A 24192-nucleotide genomic window follows, 5' to 3' on the forward strand; every position below is an offset into this window, starting at 1 on the left:
GCACATTTTCCACAGACTTGGAGTGCTGAAGGTGTTGTCTGCCAACGAAAAGGAAGCCTGTGCCTGAAGTGATGCTGTAATCTATGTTGCTGAACGAGAAGTTTTGGGGCAGGATTTGAAGATAGCCATTTGGGATACGCCACCGAAAATACTCCACTGGGTGTGTGTTTTTCCACCCGCAAAACTGCTGAACTCTGTGGTAGAAGGCCATCATTGCACATTTCCTAGTAGTATCTTTACGGCCTTGCCATGTGCTGTTGTGTAGTTGTTATGAGCAAGAAACCAGAAATGAACGTGTGGCTCTTAGGTTACTAAAGCTGGATTGATAAACTTGGAGAAGCTGTTCACTGCTGTTCCTCCTGATATTGGATTCTTGTATGCTGTGTATTGTAGGCTGTATCTAAAGACCTAGGGTGAAAATTGTGCCCTTGCCTGCTCCTTCGCTGGCAGTCAGCATTGTCACGTGGCATAATAGCCACAACTGTGTGCCTTTTTATCCCTTGGATCTTAAAGCAAACGAAAAAGACTGTTGGAAGACTACTCATTCAGTCTTTGAGGGTTTTTGTTGTTGCATTTTTGGGCTAGTTAAAAAAGGCAAAAATGTCCTTTTTTAACTTTCGTAAGATCTTCAAACTGGGAGGTGAAAAGAAGAAGAAGCAGTATGAGCATGTTAAGAGAGACTTGAATCCAGAGGACTATTGGGAAATTATAGGAGAACTGGGTGATGGTGCTTTTGGCAAAGTATTTAAGGTAAGATTTTTTTTCCTTATGGGGTTCTGTTGTCTTGAAATACATGTTTCGGTCTGTATTTCAGGCTTAATCTTTGGTTGTGAATCTCTCACTATACTATAAAGATCCCAGAGTCCTCAGAGTGTCATTTGGTGTTAGGCTATTTTTACATCTTGTTGCGAAGATGGTTTTTCTCTTGATCATAACTAGGTGTTGCCTCAGATGGACATAGAATGCTTAATCACTGCCTAGAATAATAGACACAAGGGATAGAAAGAGGCTCTTAAGTCACCTGCACTTTTTTTCCTTCAGCTATTACCAAGTTCTCTTTTTATCTGTCATTTTTTTTGTTGTATCTGGTTTTGCTTTAAACTCCTAGAAAACAGAGCAGCTTCTTGTATGTATGTGTGTTAAATTGTATTCACATGACTACTTTTGTCAAAATGTAAGTATTGAAATTTTTGTTAGGTGTTTTGTTAAAAGTATTCAATATTTTCTTTAATGGTATTTTGCTGAAGTAAAATACAATTAACTGTGTTTTACTTGAGGTGAGTATTTTGTTTGGTTTTTTTCATATATTGTTTTGTGGAACTTTTATAAGTGTCAACTATTACACCAGCTTTTCTTCACCCAGAGTAGCCAGTTTCTAAATATTAACAATGTCTTTATGATGAAGCTCCTAAAAAGAAGAAACCTATGTGTTTTAACTAGATTCCTTTCCTTTTTGAGTTTCACATTGTTGATTTATGGTGGGTGGAGAGAATATATATGTGTGTGTGTGTGTGTAATATCTTATAATGGCAAATAATATTTTAAAGCATGAGCTCATCGGAGAGAGTTGGGAGGTTTACGTAATAGAGATTGGTAGAACAAGTACATAGGGTGTTAGAAAAACACACAAAGCATTACTGTAATTTTCTGACATCAGTAACTTAATTTCGTTAGATGTACAAGATGGCAGTGAATTCAAAGCTAGATTATGTTTCTGAGATTACACTGGGTTTAGAAGAAAGTTAGACATGTGAGTAAATGTAGAATAGTACTTCTTCTAAGAATACAAATTTGCCCTTGCCCTAGAACAAACAATTTTTGTGATGGCTTATGTTCAGTACCTGCCATTTTAGGTGAATGCACATTAGTCAGAGATAAATGGGAATGAATGTTTACAAGATATTATAGAATATTCATGCTGCAGTCTTAAGTATCGACAGTCTAATTGGAAATGACTCAGTTGCATTGAAGTATTTCTGAATAAACATGGTTAGGATTGTACCGTTCATGGTTTGAAACCTTGGTGCCAAATAAGTAATGCATCTTTAATAACAGTAAACATGATCAAAAGTTCCTATCAGCAAAAGCAGTTTACAGTGTCTGCACCAGAGAGACTGATGGGTTAAGTCATATAATCAGGCCCACCCCCTCTTTCTTGGGAAAAGTAGGAAGTCTTTTCTTGTTTGCTGCTGATGTTAAGTAAACAAATCACCTTTTTACTGTGATATTAAGAGAGAGCATGTATTTGGTTCCTCATATAGCAGAACATAGTATTTTGCCCCCTTCATGCTTTAGTATGAATAGTGAACTGCCCAGAGAGCTTCAGCAATTGGATGGTATAGATATGCAGTTATTTATTTATTGCATTTCTGTACCACCCAATAGCCAAAGCTGTCTGGGCGGTTCACAACTAAAACCATAAAATCCAGATTAAAACTTCAAAATCACATAAAACCAGAATAAATTGCAGTCCAGGGAAGGCTTTTTAAAAATACTATGTTTTTAGGAGGCGTTTAAAAGTTATTACATTTTCCGCCTCCCAAACCGCACGAGGGAGGGTTTTCCAGAGGGTGGGTGCCGCTAAATGTCAGAGCTCTGTGGGGTAACTGTTAAAAAGCATCCAGAAACTACAGTTAAAGTGCTGACTCCAGATTGTTGCCTTGGACTATTTCCACTGCTGCTCAGCTTTTATTGGCTACCTATTTGTTTTTAGTGTCACATTTTGTTACTTACATTTTTGAAGCCCTAAACAACTGAGTTAATATATATATTTCTCTCTATATATATTTCTGTCTGTACACTCAACTTTGGAGACCTTGCTTAATGTCTCCCCAATAACCCCCTCTTCAACCCCGCTGACTGAAGTGCAGTGGATGACCATGAAGGGCAGGACCTTCTCAATAGTGGGACCACCCCTCAGGATTCCAGACATACCTTGCAAGCCACACTGTTTAGTGTCTTCTACTGCCTGGCCAAAACGTGACTTTTTCTGAAAGCTTTGAGAAAAGACAACTGCAAGTTGTTTTGCTGGCTCTTCCTACTTCTGTGACAGGGCTATGCCCCTTTTTGTGATTGTTTTGTCATTCTCTTTTGTTTATTTCTTATGTTCATGGTTGTTTGTTTTTATTGCTTTGGTTTCCTCGAAGAAGAATAAAGGAGTGAAATTGCCATACCAAGCTTAGAATTCAGTTCTATTGGAGATTTGTGTCTGCAATTTAAAATGTTACTCTACATTCTTGCGAGTTTCAAGAATAAAATTATGTAATTGAAATCTGTTGTTTTAAAGGTGGTGGTGGTTAGCCTCCTCAAAGTTTTCTTCAGTACAACAGATTATTTTGACCTGTCCCAATCTGGTTTCCAACCTAAGTATGGAACTGAGGCTATCTAGTTAGCCCTGGTGGATGAACTGCACTGAGAAATAGATGGGGAATGTAGCACTCCGCAGCTCCTAATACCATCAACCATGGTAGCCTTCTGGGCTGCCTGTTGCGATTTTATGTATTTATGCATGCATTTATTTAAACAGGTTTTAACCCACCCTTCAGTCTGAAGGGTTTTAGGGAGGCATATATCCTGATGCGTTGCATGGCAGGCTGGGCTTCACTTCACCATTTTCTGTCATGGCATGTTCCAGAAAGTGGTACTGGAGACTGCTGCTCTGACCATGGCCTTTGGCGTGTGAAATTCTGCAAGGTTCCTTCTTTTCTCCCATGCTCTTATTTATTTATTTATTTCATTTCTATACTGCCCAATAAATGAAGCTCTCTGTACAGTTCACAAAAATTTAAACCGTAAGGTAGAGCATAAAATATAATATGGAAGCTTAAAACCACAGTATAAAACCACAATATAAAAATACAATCAGCATAAACAGAGCAGCAGTGCACAGATTTAAAATACATTTAAAACAGCTGAGTTAAAAGATTAGGATGGTAAAATGCTAAAATACTGGGGAAATAAAAAGGTCTTCACCTTTCACCAGAAAGAGTATAACGGTGAACTTCTTTAGGGAGCCAGGGTGCCACAGCAGAAAAGGCTGTCCTCTGTAGCTTCAACATCTCTGTGCACACGGTGGATCAAATTATCTGGAGATTTGGGCTGGTCATCTGTATGCTGATGGCTCCTAGCTCTGTCTCTCCATCATATGTTCCTCAAAAGGCTCTGGAAGTTTCGGAATAGAACAGCATGAACAAACTGAGACATTAGCCAAAGAAGACATAGTTATTGTTGGGTAATGGTGCTGATAGGCTTGGAATTGGTATTTAGCTGTTCTTAAATAGGGCTGCATTTCCACAGAGTATCAGGTTTATAGCTTGGGAGTTCTTCTGGAGCCGGCCCTACTTATGCAAGGTAACAGTGCTGGCCAAATGAGCCCATCATCAACTCTTATCTGCTTTGCCAGCTGTATGCTTTCATGGAGGAATCAAACCAAGTTTCTGTCCATGCCCTAGTCCAACTTTTCCTAGATGTTTTGGACTTCAACCCTGGCAGCCCCAACCTTTGGCTATTAATAGTCAAGACTTCTGGGAGTTATAATCCAAAACATCTGCACGGCACCAGCTTGGGGAGGTAGCTTTAATCATATCCAGGTTGGATTACCATAATGCACTTTGGAAGGAGGATTTCTGCATTTTTGCAAGTGAGAATTTGCGCAAATTCTAGAAATTGTGAAAAATCTGATTCTGCCAATGAGTGAACAACCAAATGAAAGGCATCTACCCCTTTCCTCAAGACCATAAACACCACCGGACTTCAGTATCTGATCCCCCCTCCAAAACACAGATGGAACAGATTTTATAAAATCCATATATTCCTAGTTCAAGGGTTAGAGTAGATAAGGCCAAATTCTTAGCTGACTTCATCCAAGATGTATTAAGCCAATTTTAAAACCAGTTTTGCTGGCTTCCAGTTTGTTCCCAGTCTCTTCCTCCTTTAAAGTCCTAAACAGCCCAAGATGAGGTTTGAGAATTACCCATGTCAAACCTGTTTGAACTTTGCTCTGTTTCTGAGGCTTGTCTTTCTGCTGATGATAGAATGCAAATGGTAGGGATGAGAGAGGGGGTGATATGATCTACTCAGATTGCTTTTTGAACACTTTTATTGTCTGCTTTTAAATGTACACTGAACATTCTTCCTTCAGTGGGTATTTTTTAGTCAGGACTTTTTAAATGATTTCTGTTTTCTTTTATTTGCCATCTGCCAGTTGTACTGGATTTTAATTGATTATACTGTCTGTGGTTTCTTAAAGAGCAATCCTATGGTCCCTGGGGAGTGACCCAGGAACCACAGGATTCTTCAAAGTACCCCTTTCCCCCAGGCCATAAACACCACTGCACCTCTGAAGGGGGACTTCAGTATCTGGTCCCTCCTCCTGTCCCCTCACAACCACTGTGGAAAACTGCATTGACTGCTTCCCAAGGTCACAAAAGTGGCCTCAGAAAGGGGGAGTGCCAGTGGGGCAAAGATAAGAAAGATCAAGATATGAGGAATCCTGTGGCCTCTGAAGCCGCTGCATGCAGAGGCTTTGATCTCTTAATGTTGTAAGGTGCCTTGAGTGTACATTTACCCAAAAAGGTAAGGCATAAATGTTAGAATAATAATAATAAAAAAAACTGTTCTCTTTTTTGCGCTTCTCCTTCCCTTTCTTTGTAGCCACCTGCACCCCTCACCCCAAAACTACTCCAGAGGTTTGGAGAAACCTCTAAGACCATGTTGGATGGAGCGCAGGCAGCTGCTGGGTGGTGTATTCACCAAAATGGTGGAACTCCACCCAGTCTGGAGCAATTTCCAGTGCCCCAACTTTTCTGAGAAGTTTTTGGGAGTTGGCAGGAGAAGGGGATGGTGAACTTCATTATTCTTTCTGTGGCTTGTGCAGGTGTTCTCCTGGTTTTCTTTCTACTTCAGTCATGATTTTCATTGCTTTCTCCGCTGTGGCACCCCGGCTGTGGAATGAGCTCCCCAGAGAAGACACTGTACTCCTTTCGTCGGAAGACCTTTTTATTCTCTCAGTATTTTAACACTTAATTTTAATTTTAATTTTACTGTTCTAACTTTGTATTTTAATCTTATATCAATTTTGCTGCGTGGTTTTATCCTGGTTGTGCTTTTTATGCTGTATTTTTTTTGTATTTGTGCTTTTAACCTGTTGGTTGTTTTATTATGGTTTTAATTTTTGTGAACCGCCCAGAGAGCTTCGGCTATTGGGCGGTATAAAAATGTAATAAATAATAAATTGAGCTTTAATTTAAAAAGTTTAAAAAATAGAAGTTTAAAAATAACTAGGAAGTAGCATACTGGGTTACAAATAGAGATCATGAGTCACAGTAGTTGTAATTCTAATTTACTTTGTATTTATTTATTTATTACATCCCTGCAGAGGCTTTTTCTCAAAAGGTAGCATAAAAATATTTTAAATATATAAAATAGATTTTTTTTGTAATATTTGTAGCATTGTAAACTAACCCACTCATTAAATCAATGCACAGTGATGCTATAATGCATGGTTACCCATATTTAATTCCTCAAATCAAGGAAGTATTATATGCAGGTTAATGCTTGCCTTTTTACATTAGTTACTTGTGTGCCAGGTACATACCTTATGAGTAATACTTGAGTACATGGAGTGTGCATGTAGAATGTCTTACTGATCCACTCATTCTCTCACAGAACAGTAATCTTTTTCAAAGTTTAAACTAAGGGTTTTCAGCTTATAATTATGCATGAGTTAATAGATGTTCCTGTATTTCCTTGTAGGCACCTTGGTGCCCCCAGATGTGTTGGGCTACCAGTCCTTTCACATTATGGTAATTGTAGTCTAACGACATCTGGAGTGCCTTGGATTGTCTACTCCTGGTAAAGAAGCTAAATCACGCTTTCTGCTCGTCTCCCTGCAGGCCTTGAAACTGCTTTGATGGTTCCCCCAACCTTCCAGAGCAGATTTTGAGGGGCTGCAACTGCAAGGGGGAAAGGACATTACTGCCCTCCCTCATCCACTGATGAAAGCTATTTTGTTGTTAGGACTAATTGGATACAGTCCTTAATATTTTGAGAATATGGGGTGATTGTTAAGTTCATTGAGGTATTTTAACACAACATATACTGTAACTGCCTACCTTTGTTGGATATATTTGCTGTGAGTTAATACAACAACAGGGCCTAGGGTTCTTAAGCAATTAATCAAATAGAGATGCTGAAGCCATGGGAAAAAAACATTTTTTTCGGGGAGGGGGAAACAATTCCCCCCCCAGAAAAATGGGGAAAACGCAATATTAGCACTTTTTACAGATTGAAAGTCACTTTGTTACTTTAGGGATGTAAAATGTAATTATGTACAAGTTGGTTTGGCATAAAATTATCATAGAATCACAGAATAGTAGAGTTGGAAGGGGCCTATAAGGCCATTGAGTCCAACTCCCTGCATGTTTGGTTTATTAAAAGTACAGTGTATTCAAACAATTATTACAAATTGAATTTACTATTTAAATTTTTTACCTTTTTTTGGTAACAAATGGAGCTACAAGCTCATGAACTGTAAGGAACCTCTTTGGTTTTGCCAGTTGATGAGGAGCAGGCAAAGAACAATTTTTTTAAAAAACCAGAAGAAACAAACATTAGCAACAAAGAAAATTATGTCTCCACTAGTCCTCCACAGTGTCAAGCAGACATAAAGCACCCTTTCCCATAAAAAAAGAACTGAGAAAAAGGAGGGGACTAAGACTCAATGAATATGCATGAAATTTAATCAGACTCATTTTCTGAGCTATAGCTATCACTATCAGTCTTTGCTTCAATGGCTTGCTTGTCCTCAGTGCACAGAAATCGTAATAATCTGATACTGTACATAGTTTTTAGAAATCATTTGGAGAAATAAATATATGAACCCTTTATCTTAAACATTTTATTCATCATGCTAAAATAAAACATTCCATAATCCTTTTTTTCTTCAGTTTTTTCAATTTTTTGGAAAATGAAAAAGGCTTTGGGGGAAAAATGGGTTTCTACCCAAATTTTTCAGTTTTTTCCCCCACGCCTTCACATCTTTACATAAGAAGAGGATCAGACCAAGATTCATCATCCAGTATTCTTTTCACACAATAGCCAACCGGCTGCCTATGAAACCAGTATGCTTTGATTCTGCTGTGTTTGGCTTGTTACCTATTTCCTTGTCAAGACAATGCAAGTTGAAATTGAAGTAATTACACTATGATATAATTTATCAAAGTAAATAGACAGGACCCCACAAAAATGCTGAAGACTGTCTCATTTAGGGCTATGTAGGAGGGCACAAACTGCCATCCCAAATCCACTCAGTAACTTGAAATAGTAGTGAGGACCATTTTCGTATAACCCAGTGTTGTTCAAACCTGTCCTATTGAAGTTGAATAACAGTCCAAGATAAGCTGACTATAACAGAATTGGCTGCTGTAATAATAGTAATACATAATTATAATCTAAATTAGGTTTGTTGTGTAGTCAGAAGCATTTGATGCTACTAGTTTGTGGCTATATGCAAATATGTGGATATCCCTGTCATTTTATTCTTATTTAATGTCATGTTACACCATTAGATGTGCTGATATTTCCTGACCTAAAGTGAGCAAAGTATCTGGTTTTCATTATAGCAATTGCTATGTACTTGTTTTTATCAGTAGGAGAAATAATCCTCCTGGACTTATAAGTGTGTTCAAATAGCCAGCAGTCTATTAGAGTGAAAACAAAAGTTGATTTTGATGATCATATTACACGCTTGAACATTGGATAGCAGCAAATTATTGCCTCAGGTTACAGAAGTTTCTGCCATTTCCTTTCTTCAAAGAGAAAAACTATGGCATATCTTTATTTATTTCTGAAGAAAGCATTAAGAATAGCTGTTGTGTAGACAGTGACTACTGTATTGGTGAGAAACAGCTAGAGATCGAAAACAGATAAATGTTGCATATGACAATAGGGTCTCTGATGTGTAAAAGCTTATGCCACATAAAATGTATTAGTCTTTAAGGTGTCACAAAACACTCTGTAAATATGTTTTGTTTTATTTTATTATAGTATTTTTATCCTGTACCTCAGCCAAAAAGGCTCCTGGAGCAGCTTAGAATTGATTAGTAAAGAAGACAGTCCCTGCCCTCAGGCTTACATTCTAAAAAAGACTAGACACACAAGGAAAAAGGGATGGGGAGGGAAGAGGGGAAAAGAAAAAGAAATTAAGGAGACTGTTCAGCAGGCTGGTGGGAAGGTCCTGCTCCCCCCTCTCATCTCCCAATGGAGGGGCAGACCTACAGCTCCTCCTTTTTCCCCACAGAGGCATGATGTCAGTTAACCCTGTGAGGTGTGTGTGTTCCACACCCTGCTCTTGTCTCCTTCACTTCTTCCCCACAGGGTTATAGGTGTTACATGTTATAGGTGTTACTGTGCAGACTTTTTTTTGCAAATAAATTCTTATTAGGCAGAATGTAAACTTGATAAAATCCCCCTATTCATATCTTAGTCACACACAGGGAAAATAAAAAAACCCTCCTTGAGTGCACTACTTCAAGACTTGTGCAAGTATTTATCCTGCAAACCATATTGGATAAAGTCCTTGGGCTGTGTGTGGAAACAGTGTGAGGGTTTCATCCAAAAGACCCAGAGAATGATCTCAGAATACAGTATGACATGGGAGAATGCACCTTAGAAACCTTGGGTCCCAAGCCATTTAGGATATAAAGTTTTAAACCAGCACTTGGAATCATGTTTCGAAATTACTGAGTGTAATTTTAGCCGTTTTGGAACTTGCAGATATGTTCTCTACCCAGTCACCGTGAGCAACCTATAAGTCTTTATTGCTGCTCAAGCACTCTTTAAAGGTAGTGACACGTAGAAGGTCGTGTTCCAAATGGGGTGTAATTTGGAATCCAAATGGGGTGTTGCCAGAGAATGGATAATGGTAGTAAGACTTTGCTGCTCACCTTCACATAGGCAGCTATGAGACCCTATTAGGAGAAACTTTCCATTTTCTTGGTTAGGTTGCCTGAGCAACAGATGAGTGAGAATGAGCAAGCCATGCTGTGACAGTAGTCTCAAATGTTCTCCCAAAAGCCAGAGCAATGTTACGTCATGGTGAAGCATCACTCTAAGGGATATGGGAGAAGAAAAATAGTATGTTCTTCACCAGGAAAAACTCCAGACATGGTGGTATGTTTCATTCACCACCACCTGTATTTCCAGGTGGGTTTCTCCTCTCCATCTCCCAAAATTCTACATGGAAAATGTTTGACTGAGCCTATCTTAATATCTACTAAAGTGGAGGTCACTCGCCCAATGCTTCTCATTTACTTCACTCTCTCTACCAGTTCTCCTATCCTGCTCATTACCAGCATTGGGATTGTGCTTGGTACTGGATAATGCTTTGGAAACTGTGTCCATTTGTTGGTTATAACTTCAAAAGAGTCATCCTCTTAAGACTAAGGAAGAAGCCATGTTATGCAGTCTCCACAGCACTTTCATGTTAAACACAGTGCGTCACAATGAAAATATGTGTATGTGTGTGCCTTCTTGCGCTTGAACTGTTGGTTATGAAGCCACAAGAGATAATGAGCCATATGCAGCTCTTCCCTGGCTGCATTAAAGTTTTCTGAATGTCATCCGGCAAAAAGTCTTATGCTGCATTTTGGATCCAGATTTCTTAATCCTTTGGTTCTCCAATTGTATAATCAATCAAGATGTGGAAAAGGTGTCACAAATGCCGGTAGTATTTACCCTAGAGTTATTTTAGGATAATGGTAGGCTGAAGAGATAAGATGAGGAAAAAGAATAAATAGTGTCTGTTTACAAGAAGGGCATTGCCCTGGCACTTGTTATTTTTACTGATAGCATGATTTACGAAATCACTGACAGATATAGCAATACTTAACAGTGCAACAGGGAGAAAGAAGTTAGGTGTTACATGTGAAAATATTGGAGAGGTTCTTGACTTGTAAATGAATAATACTAGACAAACTGCTCCTATTAGGGATCGAGAAGTAAAACAAAATGTACATGACAAAAAGTGGGAGCTGGTAACAATGCCCTCAATTGTGGAACCTGTATTTTAAAATAGATAGACTCTATCTCCTTACAACAGTGTGTTGCTTGAATGTTTCTTTTACTGTTCTAAACTTAGTAAAAGTTTTCCTGCTGGGAAGAAGACATTGGCTGCACTCACACAACATGATATTCAAGTGTGGGATAATAATCAACTCAACAGTTGTTTATCTAGGAGGTAGTCCCCACACATGATGATAATCAACTGTGGAGTGGATTAGGATCAGCCTTGAGTTGACTGTTAATCCTCACTGTGTAGACTCACTCATCCCCTGCCGTCAGTCCTCCTGCTAGTTTCCCATTAGCCATTGCAGCCAAAAATCTATCCTGTCGGTTGGACTAGAGCAGCAGCTGCCGCTTTAACCACTTTGAGTCACTGGGCTAGTTCATATGTTGTGGTAAGCCATCCTCCAAATAAGTCATGGTGGGTCGGCTGTTTGTGGAACAACCTGTGGTATGTCCAGCAGATGATTGAGTTCTTCCCCTCCTTCTCCACTCAACCTCCAGCTGGCTATGTCATGGATCCAGGGCACTTTGCGGCAAAATCCGTTTTGTCTCTCTCTCTCCCTGCTCCGATCACCACCTTTTTTTGTTCCTTAGCTTTTTTTTTTTTTTTTTGGTGTGTCCTCTTCTTCAGTCTTTGTTGTTGTCAGTCTGATATGTTGCCTTGTCAATTTCCTTGTATGTTTCAGTTGACAAAAGGAGCCAGGAAGTGAGTAGGTAACTTACAAGGAAATTGACAAGACCAGGGTGCATATAAGCTAATTTATTGCAAAGGACTTGGGGGAGAAATAATAGTAAGCGAAAGGAGGGACACAAGTACTCTTCAGAAGCACCAAAAATGGGTGTGTGGTAGCCAAAGGAGTAAGTGCACCAAAAGGCAGAGGAGATAATATCTCCCCCTTAGGAATGTGATCCTCTTGCTTTTAAGTGTTGAACTGACACGTCTCAGTATGCTTCATCTTTTGAACACTTCCCCTACTCTCCAGCTACCCGAGAAAGGACAAGGGTTAACTCTCCCCCTTATTGTGGTTCATTTTCAGAGCAGTTGCTACTGTGGCTCCCTAACAGGTTTGATTAAAAAACCAAAAAATAAAAACAAAGCTGGGGAAGGAGTGACAGACTTCCAAAATGTCAAATTTTAGCATTGGTGGAAGGATATTCACTGGCAAAATTGCAAAAAGTTGGCAGCACAGGCTTTTTTGCCAATCTTGTCAAGAGTATCAGTTGATCATGGCCACCCATGATAAAATCGGTCTTTCGGGTCCAGATTCCAGGTTCAAAGGCATGAAAACCCACCATGGCTGGCTTCCCATGATGGATTGTTGTGTCATGCAACCCAGTCGTTGTGTTATACCATGCTCAATCAACTGTGCATTTGTACACTTGGAAAAACGTTACATGGTCACCATTTTTAGTCCACAAATGATGTACTGAAAAAGTGCATGCCTACTGTGAAAAGTTGAAGTATGCCGCTACACTGTTTTCCCACTGAAAACAGTTTTGTGCCACAGATCCCAAGTTTTGTACTGCAACTTCTTAATTTTTAAGACGTAAACTTATTGCCCTGTTTGAATTTTAACAAGTTTAGCTGCATCTCTTCAATTGAAAGTTAACGTGGCTTCATGGTATATTGTAATAAAGCAAATTCTTTAAAAATGTAAGACATAATCAACTAAGTGTTTTACCTTCAGCTAATTCTATTCAAATGTACACAAATAAACAAACAAACCAATACATCTGCATCCAAATTGAGCAGGAGCAGCCTACTTCTGGAAGCAGACCTCTGGGAATTCCTTTCATTTTTAGAAGTAGTCTTTGCATGCAGAAGGGTGTGTAAAACCACACCAGTATGTGGAGCTGCATGCAGGATGATATTGCTGGATTGTGTGCACGTAGGCCCCATCATCTGCAGATAAATGGAGTGATGACTTAGGGATGAGGGGATCTTTTCTAGGCAGCGTCTTCTTCCACTGCCTTTATAGTTGGCACTATCAAAATTGATGCCACTAGCATATTCAATGAGAATATGAGAATAATAGTGAATTATTTTAATTTATAAAAAGTCTTGGAAACTTTTGAAATATTAATGTAATTTTTGTCTTCAGTCTTCCTCCTAAAAATTCTGTATAAATCCTTATCGAGTCTTCTAAAATTTTAGTTTTCTCGAAAGAACTATAAATGCGCTTGTGTTAAAGTATTTAATAGAAAGCATTATTTTATAAAGCTTCTTTTCAAGTACTACAAAGATTCTAGTACTTGAAAAACTAGCCATGAAGTTTGCTCCTTGTTAACTCAGTAATGAGGAAAACATGTTAGATAGCACACCAGCTGGTAAACAGAGTGAGAATATGAAAGGAATGAACTATTACTACAATATTAAAAGTTCTATCAAATGCTTTCAGAAATCAAGTTTGAAGTTAGCTCAGTCATTTTACCACTAATTATATTCTCATTTACACATTAATCTTAGTTACTGTAAAACATTAGCATATAAAAACTGAAATATACTGAATTTGTTTGTTGAAGCACAAAGGACATGCTACTGATAGGTGTTTTGTTTCATTTGACATCCTTTTAGCCTTTCTACATTTCCCTTCACATTTTAAACTCCATAATCCTTTATTGAAGATCTTATTACTGTGCTCTTATAAATTATCATGCATTTAGCTGCACACATAAAAACAGAAATTCACTCTTGTGGCATTACACAAAAATGATCTGTAACACTTTACATTCAACACTGAAAATGGCTCACTGTTCACTGTCTCCATGTCTATCGATCCCTAAAGAACAAGACTCTGACTTGATACATAGCCTTGAGTATTTGATACCTTTTGCAAAACAGAAAGAGCTGAAGAAAACCAAGTGCTTAATCCTAATAAGGAGAAGCTGTTGGTCAGTGGTAGAGCACATGCTTTACATATAGCCAATAGCAGTATCTTAATTTTCAGCATCTCCATATTAACAAATCTTGGGTAGCAGGGCTGGGAGACTTTTGCCTGAGAACTTGAAGGGCCCATACCAGTTAGTTTGTCTCTATATAAAGTATCTCTATCTTCAGATATATAATACTGGTACTTAGAACTGGCATCTTTAAAATGTGCTGGTTTACAGGAATTTTTGAAATATTTTTCTTTAGTTAGGTTGGGAATAAGTGGACTTCTCTTTTCTTTCTTGCTTTTCTTCTAGATATTTAAGTAGGGTGTTCTCAAAACTGTTCCAATAAACATTACTTATGATGCAGCCCTCTACATATCTTCTCAGAAGTAACTTAAGTGACTGACTTAAGTGGTACTTACTCCAGGTAAGTGTGTATAGGATTGCAGCCTTAAGGGAGGAAAAGGGAAAGACAGGGTAATCTGATAGACAAGTATCTTCATTTGTAATTGTCAGTCTTGTTCTGAAACAGGGAAAAAGTAGGTTTGAAGAGGATATAGGTGGCCCCTATATCCCAGAGTAACATCTGGGGCTGGGGGGATGCATTACATCCTGGAAACCTGCAGACACTGCAACTCCCCACTACTGTTGGAAGTGACCACTGTTGTCAATATCCCAGCAATTCTGCTGGTTGGCAGGCTGTCAGTAGCTCCTTCTGCAGCGAGACTGTATAAAGGGAGCCATCCATACGTACCATGTTGTCTGCAGAAACAGCAATTCTGCTGGGAAACTGGGCACAGGGAAATCATGTGCTCAGTTTCCTGCAGAATTACATTCCCGTCAGCCAGAGCCTATTAAACCGCTGCATAGTGGGCTGTTGGGATGGGAGCCCAATTCTGCTGGGAAACAAGTTAGGCACTCCCCGTGTGTGTTGTTTCCCAGCAGAATTGCTGGGAATTGGGGTGTGGCAGCGGCAGTGACCAAGTGGGGGTGACACAAATGGCCATGGTGGGCCATGTATTGCCCACACCTGCAATAGGCCAATAGTATGATATAAAGTCTGAGTGAAATGTCGCCAAAAATGTCACCAAAAAACTGCCTTCCCAGCATAATATGCCCAGCAACACACCCAGCCCCCAAAGCAAGACTGTTATCACAGTATTATTAATTTAACACATGATTGATATAGGTAGGGTATATAGTTTGCCAATTTATTTGCAAGAGGGGTTGGTACACCATTTGCTTTCCTAAGATATCTTTCAACCTGCACTGGGAATGTGTCATTCGCTCAAGCAACTGCTTGCACTTCATTAAGGAGACCGACCTATAATCTTGATAATTGGTTTTGCACAAACCACAGGTTATCTTTCAATATTTAATGCCCATCAGTTGAAAGCATTTATTCATTTATTTGAAATAATTGTACCCAGTTTCCATCCATGAGTTCTGAGTCTTCTCCTTATATTAAATTAGTAATATAATAAAATACAATAATTGCAAATTATAAAAAGCATCAACATTGAAAGACAAATCGCAGCAGAATCCAGTTCCAAATAGCAGACAATGAAAACCAAAACCCAGAGAATGCTTGGGTAAACAGCAACGTCTTCAGTGGGTATCCTGAGTGCCATAAAAGGGAGGCTAGATGAATGGGACGGGAGAAAGGAATTTCACAAGCAGAGTGCCAATGTCCTCCAGTGCCACCCACCTTGACTCACATCAGATGGTGGCAAGGTCTTCGATGACTGTTATCAAAGGATCTTACCCTATTTTTAGGAATGCTTCTGTGTGATGTTATTTGAATAATGCTAGAGCTAAATGATTGATAGAAATAAGCCTTCTGATGTATCCCTTGCAAGCAGAGTAAGTGATGTGCTCTGCTGTCAACTTCTCACTGCCGCAGGGGACTTGCTATAATGCTGCTGTAGTTTCTCTTCCTCCCCAGTTGCTACTACTTTGACAGATATTGCAAATGCATGTTTTTTTAAAAAAAATCCATGAGATGTACAAGCTTCTTCTTTTGCCTAAAGAATTAATGTGAGTAAGGCTGTGGAACTACTGAGGAAAAGATTGTGTTTAACTAGACAGTAAAAATGTATAGTCACTGCTGTTTTGTAACTACAACTTCATAGCTATGTTTGTGAGGAAGTAAAAGAACCACAATAAAAGCATTGGTGAGTTTGTTGCTAATGCTGTGGTTGTTGGTATGGAAATGACACTCAAAATAGTAGAGATGTGTAATAGCCATCAAGACAACAGCAGAGTTGTTGCATTGAAATGCTGCACTTAGTCCTACCCATTGTGTCACCATGACTGTAATATCGCCTCCACACAAGACAAAAAATTGAGGAAAAATGTTCCCTTGCTTTTGTTGATGGCATCCCCCCCTCTCTTCTTCAAGTAAACTTAGTTGCATCCTTTATCAATTTGCTTCTTGGCATAAGAATATTTGCTGCTATATTTGGCAACATCAGTTTTTGGTGGGCTGGGGTTCATTGGCGAGACTTTGTAAGACTTAGAACTTGCTTTTGATGCTCTAAAGATTATATGCATTTACCATCAATTTACTTCACTTACTCTTGGGTTTATTTAACCTCTTCAAACTGAAGTAAATAAGAGATGAATTTTGTGGCCCTAAACATTACATATTATGTATCATCGCTTTCAGATTATATAGAGTTTTCTGTTTTCATAGATCTAGTTCTAGGATTAATATGCAACATTGTGCGATGCTACCTAGGAAACCCCCTCTAATCCTTACCACTTCCCCCTTCCTTTGGTAGCTTCATGCTGGAGGAATGGCAGGCAGCTAGCTGCCCTAGCAGAGGAGGACAAAGCCAATGAGGAAAATCACATGTTACGGCAGCAAAACATAAGTCAATTAACCCACAATTTGTGAGGACACATGAAGCATGCAAACCTTTTCTGGTTTAAATAAACCTATTAATATCCCATTCGAAGGTTGTTAGCATGATGCTCGGACACTTTAGTTTTTTGTGGGTTAAACAACCCAGAGTTAACCCATAAACAAACCATGGGCTAAGTCTAGTTGTTTAGCCCGTAACAACCCAAAGTGTGTGGGTCTGGATGACATGCTGACAACCTGTGAACAGGGTGTTCATAGGTTGTTTATTTGAACCGGAAACTGCTTGCATGCTCTGCAAGTCCCTGCAAATCATGGGTTAATTAATCCATGATTTGCCACCATGACATGTGAACCAGGTTAGCATGAAAGCTCTGCAGCAACAGAAGGTGGATGAATAGGAGGCAATAAATCAGTAGGAAGATTGGGAGGGGATAGTGCATATGTTATAATTTTAGTACTTGTCTATAAAGTCGCATGAAGATAGGGAAATACTCATAAAAATATAAAAATGTCTGCGATATAGATGAGTGAAACAACTGATTTAAGTTTTGCTTTAATGTCTCTTTCAGGCTCAGAACAAAGAAACAAAAGTTCTTGCTGCTGCAAAGGTGATTGATACTAAATCTGAGGAAGAACTTGAAGACTATATGGTTGAAATTGATATCCTAGCATCCTGTGATCATCCTAATATCGTCAAACTTCTAGACGCTTTTTATTATGAAAATAATCTTTGGGTAGGTGTTTGCTATTGTTCAGACATGTGTACTTTAGGGGAAAATATTGAATTAGTGTCTTAAGTGACTAAATTTAAAACCAATTAGTGTCTAAACAATTGTACAATCTGGGTTATTAATGTTTTGACATACATCTGCAGTCTGCTAAGTCAATTGGGAGGGGGGAATGTTTAAGCCCTCCATAGAGTAACTTAGTCTTATATTTTCTTGCTGTTGGTGAGGAGGAATCTTTTTCTCTTCCTTTAAACTCAGATTTGGGTGTGTGTTTTAAATACCAACCAATGTGAATTGGAAGGACATCTCTTGAATTCAGTGGCCTAAATATAGGACTTGTTTTGGCATGGGATGTACTCAGAAATAGTGAGAATATTCAGTCCAGCAGAACATGAGAATTTAGAGGTGCAGGGCTATTCCCTCATCTAGAGCTAGGTTGAGTTTAGGTGAATCTGCTAAACTTGTTTTTGCTCAGTTTCTAATTTTTCATACATGGTTCGTTTCACCAAATTTCAACATTAAAATGTGCACATATCTAAATGACCCAAATATATAATTTATATGCATTTTTTTTAAAATGTGTATTTTTGCAAGCAATATTCTCTAATATAATGATATTTTATGTGTGCAATTTTTGATTTGTGAACTACATCACAGAATTTGGGAAAGTACGAATATCACCATATCATTTGCATTCCAGTTTATGTATTGCCCCCCTCTCCAATTATGTTCACCCCACCCTCAGTAGTCTTCTAAAAACAGTAGGGAAAACCCCCAAAAGTAAGGTTAAGTTGCATGCTTGATTTAGATCTCAGGATTCTGATTTTCTTACTGTAGATTTTAGTATAACCTAGTACTCAACAGAGTACAGGCTGCCCCACCCATAGAATCATCACCTCAGTTTGATTCAAGCATATGGCCTCTCCAGAGAAAAAAAGTTGCAGTGAGTCTCGGTGCGTACACTGTGAAACACTACTCAAGAACTAGGCTTTCTGAAATCACTGCTTGCTAAACGTTAGATGAAGAACTCTTCATTTCCATTGCTGAAACAGAGCAATGTGCCCAGAATAGAGGAAAAAGAGACCGTTGAACATCAAAACCTAAGGATATTAGTGCACTTGGTATGGGGAATTTGGATTCAGTTCCTGTGCTCTACTAGCCAACAATTGATTTTAGTCCAAGCATTTTTAAAACATTATGTTTTTATTTTTATACGCAGATTCTCATTGAATTCTGTGCTGGTGGTGCTGTAGATGCTGTAATGTTGGGCAAGTACATACTTTATTTTACGCAATAACTTAGCTACAATTTTGTACATTCACTATTATTAGATTAGTTATCCTTTGTTGCAAATCTATTTTGTTTCTAAAGTTTATACAACTTTTAAAGTGATTAACGTGCATTTAAAACACTGTAATTAAGCATAAAACACCAAAAATGCTCATCAAATCCTGGCCTACAAATTCCCTAAGCAACCATTCCCCCACCCACCTACCCAAAAAATTAACAACTCCTTAGGACATAAGAAAAGAGTAATTTCTAAACTTACTAAAGAAGGCCATTTCCAAGACCTCTGGGAAATTACAGTAAAGTCCCTAGAGGAGTACTGGCTCAGCCCAGTTCAAGGGCGAGCACAACATCTCATACTTCGCCAATGGGACACTCTTACCTCCCTTGATTTAGCTCAGAGGAGAATGGTGTGACCTGGAGCCCAGCATAATCAGTGGAACTGTCTTCCCCATGCTTCTCCCTTTCCTCACTGACTCCTCTCAAATCCATTTTGCCTGATGGATAAGATATAATTTTTCCTGTTCCAAAGAAAGGCATGCTCCCAGTCCTCATCCAAGAAAAATATGCTTTAGATATCAATCATTGGGAAACAACAGTCCACATTTTTCTCGATGTAGTAATCCTATTAATTTTAGCACTTTGTCATACTTTACTTTGATTGGATGCATACATTTGGAGCATGGCTTGAAAATGAAAAAAAGTTCATAGAACCTTCCTTGAGAGTTGCAGCAGCCTACTTGATTAAAGGAGAAGTCTTTGAGTCTTGGAAGAAATGGATTCTTTCACCCATAGTTTAAGACATTTTTAAAACTCATTTTGTAGAGACAAATAGTAGTACTAGAACGGTTTTTGTTTAATGTATAATAGCCAAAACAAATCCAAATAGAATTTTCTGCAGCAGTATAATAAAATAAAGGGCAATATTTTAATTTTATTGTGACTATTGTGTGATTTGCTTTTATACTTTATCAGGTTGTATTTGTAAAAAAAAAACACCCAACAACAATGCAATTCAACATTTTACTTCACTTATCAAGACCCTTTGCAAAGGAAGGCTTTTATATCTGGGAGTGTTTTCTCTTGTAGAACTTGAGAGGCCGCTAACTGAGCCACAGATAAAGGTAGTTTGCAGGCAGACACTTGAGGCACTGCACTATCTGCATGAAAATAAGATCATTCACCGAGATCTAAAAGCTGGCAATATTCTGTTTATGTTAGATGGCGACATAAAACTAGGTGAGTATTCTACATTTTAAAAATTGAACAAGTGTAAATGGATATCTTTTTGTAAACAGCCCAGAGAGCTCCAGCTATTGGGGCAGTATATAAATGTAATAAATGAAATGACTATGAAATGAGTGTTTTTTGGCACTACTTTTATATCAAGAACAATAGTTTCTCAACAGGTATAGATCATTTTTGTTGACCTAGAATTGAAATAACTTAAGTAATGATCTTAATTATGCTTGGCAAGCGTCCTTTGGATTTCAAAAGGAACAGGGGTAGGCCCTGTTCCAATATTTGTAACAAATAGTTTAATGTTTATTAAAACCTGACATATGGCTTTTGACTCACTCTTGTAAAAAGTAACACCCATCATTTGCCCACTAAATGTAATTACTTGAGTATTCAGAAGCAGTGTCCACTGCACAGAGCATGTGAGTGGTGGCCAGTATCTATTTGAAAAGGTGACATTTGTAAGTTATGGTTTGTGGTCTACGTTAGATCTCTCCTTTGAGTGTTTGTCTAACATTTTTAAAATCATTTATGCTATAGGCTGTCAAAACATATTGTGACAGTGGATTTAATAGATGAATTATGCATTGAGTGCAGAAGTAATGCTTTTGTCTTATGGAACAAGACAAGTCTATTGAGTTTCAGCATTTTGAACATGTTTGACTAGTTAGTACATGCCTTCACTTGCGCTTGTGATGTTTGTTACATTGGATCAGCAAACTCATTTGGATTATTGTTTTATTCCTCTTTATTTCATTCTCAAAATAAGGAAATGAAAATACATCTTTTCTGTTTGTGCTTCAATCTTCAGGACACTGTCTGTCTTTAGTCTATGCTTTTTGTGGAAGCTGCTTGCTGTTAAGTCATAACTTAGTGTGTGGGATATGAAGTGGGCATCCATTTGTTCTCTTCCTAGCTTGAAAATAGTGCTGTTTATACCCCCTCCCCTCTACTCTCTCTATTTTCTTCCCATAGCTTTAGATGGAATAGTTGAACAATAATTTACTTGTATTTCAGTAGTAGTAACTTGGCTTTTTAAATTCAAGAATTTTTGAAATAGCTGAAGTGATTCCAAAGAGTTTCGAAAATTATATTAATTTTTGCTAAGCTTTCGTGATGTTAGTAGAAAAACATCTTGGTGTTTGTAAATCGTATTGATTTTTTATTGCTGGTATTTGTAAGACATTTGATTTCTCTCCCTCAATGTTTTATTTCAAAGTATTAAAATACATAATCACATTAGCTAAATGTTCACAAAGCAATCATATTTGTCATTCCTACAAACAAGAGATTACCTTTTGATAAACATTATCCATTTGTCATCTTGATCCCAAACAAAATGAATCAATTTAGTAATTACAGCAGCATAGACACTGGAATTTCTCTCTCTCCCCTCCCCCCCGGCCCCCAATAATAAGCTACTATGGTTTGGGGCTTGTGACAAACTAGTACCGTATGTCTACATTGCCAATGCTGCAGGTAGGACTGACTACAAGCACGTCTGTTTTCCTCAGAGGTAGGCGGCCACCCCCCATGTATTAATCCTTATTGAATATTAATATTTTTACTACTCATAACCTAGGTATGTGGGAATCCAGGTTGATGTTTTTTATATATGGAAAAGGGTGGGCCCTTTAAACTACTTTTATATATGGAAAAGGGTGAGCTTCCTTTAAACTACTTAACTAGGTTAGCATTTTTGCCAAGCAGTCCGGCCCATGAGCAAGGCCAGCTCCAAGTTAGGCAAGACAAATCAACTCCAGTTTACAGTTCAACACATTTATTAAAGAACCAAGCAGAGAGAAGTCCAGTTGCTTTCAAAATAAAACATCAAACTACCTCACTAAATCATACTAATCAGGATTCTAAGAATAACTCACCAAAGCAGTTTAGATTTGGGATAGGATGAAACCCACACCTGAGACTCCCATTGCGTGGAAGAGTTTTCCTTGACTCTTCTCCAACCACCTTAAGAAGACAAAGAAAAGATTTACCGTCATAGTACAGGGCCTGTTCTTGGCAGCTTCCATTGAGGGAAAATTCAAACTGACCAATCAATAGCCTGGGAGGATCTGATAGTGCATTTTTCAGGTGATTTCTAGAGTGCCTACTTAGCATAATTCTGAGTCAAACTGGAATTGTCTTGTTGTGGCCTCACCAGGTCGGCAGGAGGTTTTGGGAGCATGGCTTCATTACAAGGGCACTGTTATTTGGAAACTCCTCTGATTGCAAGGGGCGGCCCCCAACATTTTTTCCAAGTCTGGGAGATTGCACTGGGTTTCAAGGAATTCAGAGGCAGCCAAGAAGTTTCACTACTCCTATGCACTTCTGAAGTCCAACCCTATGACAAGCCCCTGCCTGTGTCTCACTTGTCATTTGCCACATATGTGTTCACCAGCTTAAAAGATGTTTGCTCCATTTGCTAGCATAAACACTAAAAAAGAAAAATGTTGAAGATGCGTAGTATGTGCCTTTAAGCATGGGTGGGCCAGATGCACCCCTCGCTGCTCCAAGTGCTCCCCAAAAGTGCCCATTTTGCAGCCTTTTTAAAACCCTTTTAGTACTCTATAGTTTAAAGACAAACTATTTTTGACACTTTGGCTTTCTGTAGCCATTCAGGATGCCATTTTAAAACTTCTTTTTTTTAAAAAATAAAATACTAGCAAGGGGAGTTGCTGCATCTGGGTAGATCTGGGGAGGTTGGAGGTGAAAGCATTTGAGGTTATGTGCAGCTAGGACTAATTTATATTTAAGAAGCAATGCAGAATATGAAAATAATAGTTCGATTCCAGGAATGAAGTAAAATGTGTTTTGCCCAAGATTCGAAATTGCGGGTGGGTGGGAAAACTGAAGTGGAATTAGGAAGTAAAAGGGCAAAAATGAGAGGTTTTTTTCTTTCTTTCTGATATGCTTGTAGGGGAAAGTGTAAGCACTTTGAAATAGAGATGTATGTTGGTATGAGTGGGACTTTAAATTAGTATTTCTTTCATTTTTGTTTGTTTGAAGCGGATTTTGGAGTGTCTGCTAAAAATACAAGGACAATACAAAGACGAGATTCTTTCATTGGCACTCCATATTGGTAAGTGTGGCATTTTGTAGTCTTTTCAGCCTGAGCTCAACTTATCACAGCTTGGGATGGATCCACATCTATTTTCCATGGACAAGAGGGCTCTTCTCATGGAAGGTGCCTTAGCCTAACTATTGGGGATCCTTCCCACCCCACTCAACAGGGTCTATGTAGCATTTTCAGGGGACTAGAGGAGGAGTTGGGGTGGGTAAGTCCGCTTCTGCCAGCCCAGTTGCATGTTCCTGACTCTGCATATAAAACTGTGTAAAAATGTATATTTTAATAACTCATGTAAGGTAAGCAAAATGACAATGTTATTCAATTAGAATTCTTAACTGGTTGTATTAACCTTATATGTATATCTCCTAGTGTTTGAAAATAATGCTTTTTGCAGATAACGGTTCTTAACCATTCTTTCTTTTTCTCTTTTCATCCCAGGATGGCTCCGGAAGTGGTAATGTGCGAGACATCTAAAGATAGGCCTTATGATTACAAGGCTGATGTTTGGTCTTTGGGTGTCACTTTAATAGAAATGGCTGAAATAGAACCGCCTCATCATGAATTAAATCCAATGCGTGTTCTGCTGAAAATAGCAAAGTCGGAACCACCTTCATTGGCACAGCCTTCAAAATGGTTATTCTTCTATTTTAAACTTTTCATTATCAACATTAGACTCAATTGGCAAAAAAGCAACACAGTCTTTAAGCACCAAAGTTGAAAGTTATCTTTCTCCAGAGGCAAGTAGTAGGCATCCTAGTCTGGTATCCTCTAAACCAGCTTTCAGTTAGGCACAAGTGTGCACTGATCAAAGAGGATCAGGAATAGCTTATTAATATTCTGTAAATCATTCAAGAGAGGAATTGGTCTATAAAAAGTAGACTTTTTATTTGAAATGTTTATTTTGCCATTTATCTGAAAGTCACTAGATATTTCAGATGACATAGCTCTTAATAGCCTTTTTTTAAAAAATCAGAAAAGGACACAGTGAACATTACTATTTATTCACTGTCTTGCTTGTCCTGTTCTTATGCTGATAGATCAGTTTATTATAAAGCCAGACAGGGGAA

At 38.4% G+C, this 24192-nt stretch overlaps 1 protein-coding gene across 3 annotated transcripts in view; it reads left to right on the forward strand.

Annotated features, from left to right (window-relative positions):
- Nucleotides 1-24192, forward strand: part of SLK (STE20 like kinase) — a 50794-nt gene continuing 26602 nt past the window's right edge. For 2 of the 3 annotated variants that reach the window (XM_063132613.1, XM_063132612.1), the window contains exons 1-6: nt 3-750; nt 17374-17538; nt 18752-18800; nt 19909-20058; nt 23065-23137; nt 23564-23758. In XM_063132613.1, coding sequence (XP_062988683.1) covers nt 601-750; nt 17374-17538; nt 18752-18800; nt 19909-20058; nt 23065-23137; nt 23564-23758 — 782 coding nt within the window. In that variant the 5' untranslated portion in view covers nt 3-600. Of the gene's footprint in view, nt 751-17373; nt 17539-18751; nt 18801-19908; nt 20059-23064; nt 23138-23563; nt 23759-24192 lie in introns of all 3 variants that reach the window. The other variant, XM_063132611.1, reaches the window with a different exon arrangement.

This window comes from Elgaria multicarinata, chromosome 8 (assembly GCF_023053635.1).
Source record: "Elgaria multicarinata webbii isolate HBS135686 ecotype San Diego chromosome 8, rElgMul1.1.pri, whole genome shotgun sequence".
Lineage (NCBI taxonomy): Eukaryota > Metazoa > Chordata > Lepidosauria > Squamata > Anguidae > Elgaria > Elgaria multicarinata.